Consider the following 11,158-nt stretch of genomic DNA (forward strand, 5'->3'; position numbering starts at 1 on the left):
AACGCGCAGACAGCAGTTTAGAGGGGTTGGCCACTTTGCTTCATGTTTTTTTTTCAATGTGTAAAGGTGGGGAGCAGGATATTACGTAATTTACCAATATTAATCTTTAAAAGGTTCAGCACCGCTTTCTTGATATCTAAAGTGAAACCTCCGGACTTTTATCTAATCAACTAGACATTCCTGACCATAAAATGGCTGCAGGCGGAGGGTCATGTGATCTGTCTGTTCATGAACAATCGCTCTGGTTGGACTTTATGATAGTATTCATGAATATATGATCAAGGTCCTGGCAGGGCAATTGTTCATGGACAGACCTTTTATGGTCAGTAATGTCTCTAGCTCAGCAATTCTCAACCTGTGGGTCTCGACCCCGGCGGGGGTTGAATGATCAAAACACAGGGGACGCGATTCCATTCTACCTTTTGCGGCAAAAACGGAATAAGACGTATGCTGTAATCACATACTCCTTGATGACCTGTCGGCTGCTGTATAGAGGAGAAACTGAAAGACATGTGATGTCATCGCATGACCCTCTGGTTTCCCCTCTCTATACAGCCTCCTTCAGAACAGGGCTGCTCTGCTCACAGTGAAGAGAAACTAGAACTGGGGTCTAGAATTGGGGGCAGCAGGGGGGGGTAACTAGAATTGGGGGCAGCATGATAGTAGCTTCTTGTACATGGTTTGGAGTCACTGCAGAATGAGGAACTGTATTAGAAAGGTTGAGAACCACTGGTCTAGCTGTTGAGGTTAAAAACCGCACCAAAAACATACCTCACCCATTCACACATATTACTAAAAAACATGAGGTAAGGTGGCCAACCCCTTTGACTGGTACTTAAAATAAGTGTCCACCACCCCTCAGCTCAGTTTGTGAATTTCACAAAAAGTCCTTATTCTATGCATTATCATAACTATTGACAGTGGGGCAGCTATGTGCTTTTAATGATCTTGACCGGAAAAAAATTGATCCTTGGATGCTGTAGTAAATGCAGCATGTGTTGTCTTTGCATGTTTAACAGGTTGGGACATCTTCTGTGAAGCATCAATGTTCCCACAAGTATGATTGTGGTGTTCCAACATTGGTAGATGGTGGGGTCCAATGAGTGCCCTCAGGTCTATCATCATATGTGTAATGGGTCGTTCCAGAGGGGTTGCCTGACGGTCATTTACTACTGTAATGCACTGCTCTTAAAGGGAACCTACCACCACTGATCTACCAATAAAGGTAGATCGGGTGGTAGGTGCATCTATAGGAAGTGAGGATTAGACCTTTTAAGGGCTAATCCTCACGTCCCCGCAATCTTTTCATAACTTTTATTTCCTCATAGCTGTGTGCCCTCGTACGCGAAGCCTGCCATCTGCGCATAGTAGCTCCTGCTGTTCTGCGCGGACTGCACGCTTCGTGGAGGAGGGCGCACAGCTATGTGGAGCTGCGTGCCAAAGTTATCAAAACCTTTGCGCAGCTATTTTGCAATTGTTACTAGTAAAATGTCTTCTTCTGAGTGAAGGGTCACTGTTTCTCCCTTTCTTCATAGGACACTTAGACATGGTTCGGCTTCTGCTGGAGGCTGGAGCTGATCAGGAGCATAAAACTGATGAAATGCACACTGCTTTAATGGAGGCCTGCATGGTAATATTTAGGACCATATTTGCACTTTTTTTTGTTAATATGCCACAATATTGTTTGTAATGTAAATAGGGATACAAGGCTTTTTATGTATTTTGTGAAGAATCCCTTAAGCACACTAGGCGTGACTGTTACTGTACAACAATGAGAATATTGGTTAGATATCTTTTAATATTAGTCTTCATTTGCCAAAGATCTAGCAAATGCACAGTTGTAAGACACCAGCTTTGTACATCCATAAACTACAAGTTTAAAATATTATTTTCATCTTGGTTCTTGCATTTGTAGGATGGGCACGTTGGGGTCGCACGTTTGCTACTTGATAGTGGTGCCCAAGTCAACATGCCTGCAGATTCGTTTGAATCCCCTCTCACATTAGCTGCTTGTGGTGGACATGTGGAACTTGCAAATCTCCTTATCGAAAGGGGGGCCAATCTTGAAGAGGTTAATGATGAAGGATACACACCTTTGATGGAAGCAGCACGTGAAGGACATGAGGAAATAGTGGCACTTCTTTTAGCACATGGTACATTTTTGTGGAGTTGATTTATTTAGTGTGATGTACACCATAAATTGTGACTTGTAATTGCTTTGTATACCAGAACATACATTGGATCCATATAAAAGTGTGTGTGTGGGTTTTTTTTTTATTCTTTCTATTTTGTACTACTTACATCTATATTGTTTTGAGGGACATTCATTAATATTTGTAGGTGCTAACATAAATGCTCAGACTGAAGAAACCCAGGAAACTGCTCTTACTCTTGCTTGCTGTGGGGGGTTTGCCGAAGTCACAGATTTTCTTGTGAAATCCGGGGCAGATGTCGAACTTGGTTGTTCTACTCCTCTGATGGAAGCTGCTCAGGAAGGTCATCTTGATCTAGTAAAATATCTTTTGTCCGCAGGTAGGTCTTTTCATATCTTACTGTGTGTGTATAATTATATTTATATTTTAATTTAGTTGAAATTGGAAACAAATTGTTGTTAAAACTAGATTTAAATTAAAAATTTTGTAAATGAAACTCGTTCCACTTAAATTTTTTTCATATCTTTTACCAGCCCCAAACCAAAAAATGTAATTAGTTTCTGTGTGGAAACCCCCCTCTCCCGTTTAAACGGGTTGTCTAAATTTTATTTTGCTGATGGGTGCTGTGAAAAAATCTAAACCTATGGTCCCTCTGTGCTCCCGTTTTCCCACATTGCCCTCCGTCCCTGCCATGCTCTTTTTACACGGACATGGGAGCTTTTCTCAAACAATGCTCCCCCTTGGCACTCCCCTCCATTCCATGTCCCAAAAGACTGGCGGGTGTGCCAGGCAGCCGGAAGTTGTCGGAGCGGAGCTGCTTGTAAACAGCGGCATGGCAGCGATGTACATCGTGGGAAGCTGAAAGTGCAGAGGAAGGCAAGTATAGGTTTATTTATTTATTTTTTTTCTTAAATTCCACCAGTAAAGTTTTTATTAATGTTGGACAACCCCTTTAAGCTTTACTGTATTTTCCAAAAAGGGGTAAGGTGGCAGGAGGCTGGCAGCTTTATACTGGGTGGAAGCTGTGACCAGTGCTTTTCCCACACTAGGCTTATATTTGAGTGAATAGTTTTTTTGTGTTAAAATTAGGTCCCTTGACTTATACGTGGGTCGGTTTATACTATAGTACGTACAGTAGCACAGCACCCTGTACTTATTTCTTTCCACTATTTTCCTATTTATTTGTGGCCGCCTACTGTAGCCCTCCCACTTCAAATTACATATAGTGACCTTATTAGATTATTGTACTTGTCATGTCAATTGTTTGTTTTTTTTAATATACGGCTGAACCCTTTAAGGTTTTGGAAACTTGTTTTTACTTGAAGGTGCAAATGTCCACGCTGCTACAGCTACGGGTGACACAGCTCTAACATATGCATGTGAAAATGGACACACAGATGTGGCAGAAGCATTACTTCAGGCCGGGGCTGATCTGGTAAGAGGTTTTCTCTTCACTGTATTATACGATCTAGTAAAACTTTCTAGGGTTGGAAGTGCCTCTTTTGTAGCTCATCCTTTATTTAGTGTACATGTTAGATTAAGTCCTATGTATAGTAGTATGGGATTGTTTCTAAGTCATTCTTATTCTACTAATCTGAGAGCCTTATATGATGAGATTGATCTCTTTGTAGGCGCAACAAACCATACTTTGGCAACTTGTGTGTACACAGAAGGCATTTGGTTATTTATTTTTTTTATATACAGGAACATGAATCTGAAGGAGGTAGATCTCCGCTGATGAAGGCTGCTCGTGCTGGGCACCTCTGCACTGTTCAGTTTCTGTTAAGCAAAGGTATATTTTGGTTAATATATTTGTGTGTTTTCGTACTATAACATACACCTTATTATAAGAAGCAACCCAGATTTGGATATCAAAAGGAAGAAATATATTTGACACCAATTAAAAATTCTCTAGTGGTGACAAACACATAATACTAATTCCTTTATTTATATAGCTCTACAATGGCTCTGCTACTTGCAAATCCCCCTAACAATTAAACCATTACTCATCACTTCTTAATCCCTCATATTGAATGCCCCCATCAGCAGTTTTTTTTCTTCTGTAAAACTGTCCCTCAGCTCCTCATCAACTCGGAATAAGCAGCCTCCCCCTTCACCTGGATCTCCCTCATCTTCAGCCACACAGCTAGTCATAATCTATATGTAGCTCATGCTAGGCTAAAGAAAAGAATGGAAATAAACTAAATGTATTTTGTGTGATGGTATTCTGTTAAATGAAATGATCCATATTAACAAAGTTTCAACATTCAGTAGCCAACCCATTTTAAGTAGAGCAGTTTCCACTTAGTGCGAATGTACATACTAACATTGTATTAAAGAGGACCTGTCACCCCAAATTTAGTGCCCCCATCCAAACATACTTAATGAATCTACTCCCCGGCCCCTTTCTAATGCTGCCCATTTCAGCGTCCTGGCATTAATCGAACTTTAGTAATCGGCGCTATAGCATATAACACAACACATACATGATATCCTATCGACGGAGGACTTATTCATTAGGGGGCCGTCCAGGCACTCCTCTTCTCCACAGGCTGCCACTTCCCTGGGCACCAGTTCTTCATGCTCTCGGCACTTACTGCGCATGCGCAGCGTGACGATTAGAGCACGGGGGAATGGCGGCCTGTGGAGAAGAGTGTTTGGACGGCCCCCTAATGAATAAGCCGTCGATCGGACATCAAGTATGTTATGTGTCATATGCTATAGCGCCGATTACTAAAGTTTGATTAATGCCCGGACTTTGAAATGGGCAGCATTAGAAAGAGCCCGGGGAGTAGATTCAGTAGGTATGTTTGGATGGGGGCACTAATTTGGGATGACGGGTCCTCTTTAACAATTGTATTATTCAATGTGCCTTGAAGCATACAAGAGCTCCTATTGGTAAACAAACTTGCAGATTGGTTTTGCACTTTTTGGGTGGATGATATAGGACCAGAGGCGTCATTATTTTTTATTTAAGTTTTTATTATTTCTTCCTAGGAGCCAACATTAATAAGGCTACAACTAATAATGATCACACTGTTGTGTCACTCGCATGTGCTGGAGGACATCTTTCTGTCGTGGAGCTACTGTTGGCAAAAGGAGCAGATCCAACACACAGGCTTAAAGTAAGTTGCTCTTTTTAAACACCTGAATATATTAATGCAATGGGGCCAATTGCTATACTGACCCATAACTTTTAAAACAGGAGCATGAGTATTTTTGGAATCTCTTTAACACTTTCTCGTCATGTGCCACAGCCTGGCGAGGGCTCACAGACTGAGCCCTCTCCATGGCCGGTAAGTTTTTGCTGTATATTGCAGCAAAGACTTACCGGTAATACCGGCTTTAAATAAATTGTGCGATTGGAAATTGTAATGAATGAGCAGGAAAATCCCCATATACTGCCATACAGTGGTATGGTAGGATCATTCAGATAAAAAAAAAAAAGAAAGTTAAACGTTACTATGTTGTTGTTTTTTTTTTTTGTTTTTTTTTATTCCAGGTGGGTGTCAGCATAATTCATATACAAATGAGTCAGTAAAATATAAGCTAATATGTTGATTAGTTGTAAATTTTGCTCCCCCTAGCAGGGAAATGCTGTTGACATTCCCTATAATGAAGAATTAAAATGTTACTGGCTATTTAATCAGTCCATTGATTTTCTCCAAGCGGAGCAGACACAGGACATGTCCTGTACCTGCTTGGGCAGGTCATGTGATCACTATTGGGTTTGGTTGCAGTGCAGCCAGTATGGCCGGTGTTGTGGTGATGTGTGGTAATGGCAGTTACACATCATCATTACTATTTTACAGAGCAAGAGACTATTAGATCATCAAAGGGAGCACAGCATATGAGGGAGGAGGAGTTACTGAGAACTAAAGGATCTTGGGACTTGTAGTCTCCAGTGGCGGCCATCTTGGTGATAACTGCCTATTTTAGAGAGGCCATAACGTTTTGTGAATCATTTTCCCAGAATTCCCCTAAGCATTCGAATCACTCCCCCCCCCCCCCTTTCCCTAGAAGTTCTATAAAAATATAAATGAACATTAAAAATCATACACATTACCTATTGCCACGTCCGAAAACGCCCAATCTATAAAAATATAATAGCGTTTTTTTCCTAAACGGGTTAATATATGGCTGCCAAACTTGCAAATATATATATATATATATTTTTTTTAATTCGCTTTTAGGCAGGCGATTGGGGCACAAGGATACAATCAGTATATAGTCTGGTACCATTGTTAGTGATTACAGCAAACATATTTGAAATATGAAGGTACAGGCGGTCCCCTACTTAAGAACACTCGACTTGCATACGACCCCTAGTTACAAACGGCCCTCTGGATGTTTGTAATTTATTGTACTTTAGTCCTAGGCTACAATGATCAGCTGTAACAGATATCACAGGTGTCTGTAATGAAGCTTTATTGTTAATCCTGGTTCTTATGGCAATCCAACATTTTTAAAATCCAATTGTCACAGAGACAAAAAAAAGTTCTGGCTGGGATTACAATGATAAAATATACAGTTCCGACTTGCATACAAATTCAACTTAAGAACAAACCTACAGACCCTATCTTGTATGTAACCCGGGGACTGCCTGTACTGCAATGATTCAGTTGGTTCTATGCAGAAAGCCAACATAATGCATAACATAGTTTGGTGCACTTATTAATCTGTTGTCAAAAAATACCTTGCACAACTTTTATTAAGGGTTTTAGAGTGTTCTACACCACACCTCAAAAAAGGATGTGTGCCAAAATTATACAGATGCAGGAAAATCTAATCTATATTTTAAGATGCTTTTGATAAATCTGCCAGCTCAAACTATATTAATAAGAGCGCATTGGTCCTCATACTGCGCTGGACATGGTGTTGTCACTTAGGCCTCATTCACACAGCCGTTGGGGGGTGTATATCTGGCTGACGTATTTGCAAGACCCCCAATGGCCAGCAATGGGCGCATGGCGCGGTGCCTTGCGGGACCGCACGGGAGAAAATTAGAAAATGTCCTATCTTTCCCCAGAATACGGCGCCGTGCGCCATACATTGCTATGGAGAAGGGCAGAGTTGAGTGGCGCTTATCCCCTAGTCCTATCCCGGGCCCCGACTTGTGTTTTGCAATCAATTCCATGATGCCTCAATACAGCATGACATAGCCAACTTGAGCAAATAGTAGCCCTGTCTCCTGGAAAGACTGTGTAACAATCCATTTCTCTATAGCCTCCCTAAAACGAATCTGTGTGTTGCATGAAAACTTATAAGTGTAGTGCACTGCATTATAAACTTGTATACCTTCTCTTGGCTGAACACAGAAAATGCGTGGCTATGAGGATCAATTTACCCTCACTACTAAATGTTAACAGTGGTGTGAACACAGTCTAAGGTGGCAGCCCACAATGTAAGCCTTGCACTTGTCTAAGGCACTGTACGATGAACTATATGTGGACAGTTGCTTGTTCTGTTTTGCAGGATGGATCCACAATGCTGATAGAAGCTGCAAAAGGCGGACATACCAATGTTGTTTCCTACCTGTTGGATTACCCCAAAAATTTTAAATCCATCCCTTCAGCTGATATCTCTCCGATAACACCCACCATCAACCATACCGATCAATTTGCTGTAAGTTGTGTTTCTTTTATGTATTTTGTTTTTTTTTTTCTTTGACAGTTCCCAGTTTTGACACCACTAAACTACCAGCGCCTAAAATATCTCTTAAGCATTACATATTTCATTTTAAAGCTCACTCCAAATTTATATGCAAAAAATAGAGTAAAAGGAGTGCTGATAGTGTAGTGTTATTTTTAGCACGGTTTACCTTATAAGTGTAGGTTATTCTGATCATTTATGTAGGTTGTGACAAATAACCTTTTAGCGGCATCTGAGGTTGCCTGCAGGATATCCACTGTTTGGAAGAATTTTCGGGGATTGTAATGCCAAGATTAGTCAGTGAGAAAATTTAAAGTATGATCCACAAGTTTTTGTGCAAAATGCTTGTATGCTTTTATAACAGAAACATCATGAAGGTAAAATTATGAAAACTTGTTTAGAATCTGAAACGGATCCTCACAAAATATTTGTTTTGGTTTTCGTAACATGTTTTTGTCATTTTATCCTTAACCCCTTATCACCGACACTAGTTTTCAGCTCAATGACCAGACTCGATTTTTCAAATCTGACAAGTCTCACGATAATTGGTTATAACTTCGGAACGCTTTAACATATCCGGGTGATTTTGAGATTTGTTTTCTCGTGATACATTGTACTTCATGTTAGTTATAAAATTTAAGTGTTAAGTTTGGCTTTTCATTCTGAAAAAAAAGTGAAAATTTGGCAAAAGTTTGTAAAAATTCTTCATTTTCCAAGTTTGAAATGTTCTGGTTTCCAGACCAGATGTAAAACTACCCAAAAAGTTTGATAATTAACATTTACAGAATATCTGCTTTATGTTGGGATGATATTTTATGCATCCTCTCACTTTTCTAGTATGTTATGAGGTGCAGAACTTTAGGTGCGATTTTTCTCATTTTCATGAAAATTGCCAAAACTCACATTTTGAGGGACAACTCGGCTTTCAAGTGACTTTGAGAGGCCTAAATAATAGTAAAACCCCATAAATTACCTCACTATAGAAACTTCACCCCTCAACGTATGTAAAACAACTTCTATTAAGTCTATTAACCCTTTAAGTGTTTCACATGGGTTAAAAAATATGGACCTGCGATTTAGAAACTATAGAATTTTTTTGGAAAATACATTCATTTAGGCCAAAACTGAAATTTTCAGAATAAATTAAATGATGAAACGCACTGCAACGCTTGATGCCCAATTCCTCCCGAGTGTACTGATGCCCCATATGTGGTGGTAAACTGCTGTACGGGCGCACGGCCAAGTATAGAATGAATGGAGGCGCCATTCACAGCAGATTTGTATTGTCACATTGTACGACCTATAAATTTTTTTTTTTTTTTTTTTTTTGGTAATACGAACATATGAGGGCTTATTTTTTATGGGATGAGATACAATGTATAGATAATTTATTTTGGGAGTCTAAAGCTTATTCTTGAGATTTTATTAACTATTTCAAGGGGGACACAAACAAAATCATCAATTTTTATTTTGGATTGTTAGCATTTTTTTTTTCCCCCGCTCACCGTAATGTAAAAATAATATTATATCTTTATTCTCTGGTTCACTACGATTGCGGTGATACCTCATTTATATAGTTTTTCTTATCTTTGCTCAATTTTCCTGAGCAAAACCAATATTGGAGAAAATCGCATTCTTTTTACTATTGACAAATTTTCAGGGCCATAACTTCTGTATTTTTCTGTTGTCAGATCTGGTTGAGGGCTTATTTTTTGCGAAAACAGTTGTTCTTTTCAGTCGTATCATATTAGGGAACGTAACTTTTTTTGATCACTTTTTAGAACATTTTTTGTGATGGTGTTTGATGAAAAATTGTATATTATGGGAAGTTTTCAGAGTTTTTTTTTACGTAGTTCACCGAGCGGGTTCAATATTGATTTAGATATATTGTACAGATTAATATGGACGCGGTGATACCAAATATGTATGTTTTTGTGTTTTATTTACTGTATATGCATTTTATGTGTTACTGGGGAGATTATGGGACTTTTATTTTATTTAATTATATTATAAAAAGTTTTAATTTTTTTTTAACTTTTTTACATTTTCTACTTCTTGGCTTGAATAAGCGATCATCCGATCACTTATTCAAGCCTTTACACTGCAATACACTTGTATTGCAGTGTATAGTGTAAGTAACTGAGTTTTTCCGATCCTGGGTGTTAGTGCCGGGTCTGGGCTGTGATATCACAGCCCGACACCAGCACTAAACTGACCTGATGTCCCGAAATCATCTTCTGACGCGGCGCCGTAGAAAGGCGTCGCATCAGAAGAAGTACCCTTAATGACCGCCGTAGAATCCCGATAGGGCGGTCATTAAGGGGTTAATTTTACTATTCTTTTTAATATTTGTCTGATTTTGTCAACTCTAGTGTATGATTTTCTCAGACAATTGTTAAATATTCATATGCAAAAAAGCTAAAAAGAACTACCATAGCTGACATTGGCATCTGAACCTTCTAGATTATGCCGTTAATGGTGATCCTGGAATCATGTAGAGGGATAGGACTTAAGAATGGATTTTTGTATTTAATTAATGGGTTACTCTCGGAAGAAAAATAACGCTATGTATAAGTCATCCGTCTATATATAATCATTAACTATACTGACATATCCTAAGGCTCTGTAGTTCTGCTCCTGTTCACATGCATGGTAGCTGAGTTGCAGTTCCTGGTAATAAAAATAATGCTAAAACTAGTGTGGTTTTGGGGTTAAAGTCACTCACAGCAGCTTTCCCATGAACTTAAAAACTTAATGTTTGATATACTGCAGGTTTCTTGTGTACCAATGCATACACTTGCAATGGTTGTTCCACCTCAAGAACCTGATAAACCTCCGGACCAGATGGATTCGGTAAAAGGTATGTGCTGGCAATTTCAAAAAAGTTCTAGATTTGTACGAAACTGTTACTCAATTTAGTAGCAGAAATGTTTTTTTTGTGCAGTTTTTTGTTTGGTTTAAAAAAAAAAAAAAGTTTGGAAATCTACAGTGGGTACAGAAAGTATTTAGACCCCTTTTATTTTCTACACTGTGCTCCCAATCTTGACAAAAAACAGATATGAAGAATTCCAACCTTCGCCAGATCTGTATCTGGTCACAAAAGAATTTTGAAAGCACTCAAGGTCTTAAGAGAACAGTGGCCTCCATAATCCTTAAATGGAAGAAGTTTGAAACAACCACAACTTTTTCGTCCTCAATTGTGAGAGAGGTAAAGAAAAATCCCAAGATCACTGTGGCTCCAGAGTTGCATAGGGGAAATGGGAGCTGTGTAGCCCTCCACCAGTTGGTGCTTTATGGTAGTGTGTCAACAGAAGCCTCCCCTCGGTGCAAGATATATGAAAGCCACATAAAAA

The 11,158-nt window shown here is 39.3% G+C and overlaps 1 protein-coding gene across 1 annotated transcript in view; it reads left to right on the forward strand.

The window, feature by feature from the left end:
• ANKHD1 (ankyrin repeat and KH domain containing 1) overlaps positions 1-11,158 on the forward strand; it is a 66,093-nt gene that overhangs the window by 23,027 nt on the left and 31,908 nt on the right. Inside the window, exons 7-14 of the mRNA XM_072145778.1 lie at positions 1,536-1,630; positions 1,916-2,153; positions 2,341-2,532; positions 3,479-3,588; positions 3,858-3,945; positions 5,151-5,278; positions 7,629-7,778; positions 10,578-10,665. Coding sequence (XP_072001879.1) covers positions 1,536-1,630; positions 1,916-2,153; positions 2,341-2,532; positions 3,479-3,588; positions 3,858-3,945; positions 5,151-5,278; positions 7,629-7,778; positions 10,578-10,665 — 1,089 coding nt within the window. The remainder of the gene's footprint in view (positions 1-1,535; positions 1,631-1,915; positions 2,154-2,340; positions 2,533-3,478; positions 3,589-3,857; positions 3,946-5,150; positions 5,279-7,628; positions 7,779-10,577; positions 10,666-11,158) is intronic.

This window comes from Engystomops pustulosus, chromosome 4 (assembly GCF_040894005.1).
Source record: "Engystomops pustulosus chromosome 4, aEngPut4.maternal, whole genome shotgun sequence".
NCBI classification, from domain to species: Eukaryota; Metazoa; Chordata; class Amphibia; order Anura; family Leptodactylidae; genus Engystomops; species Engystomops pustulosus.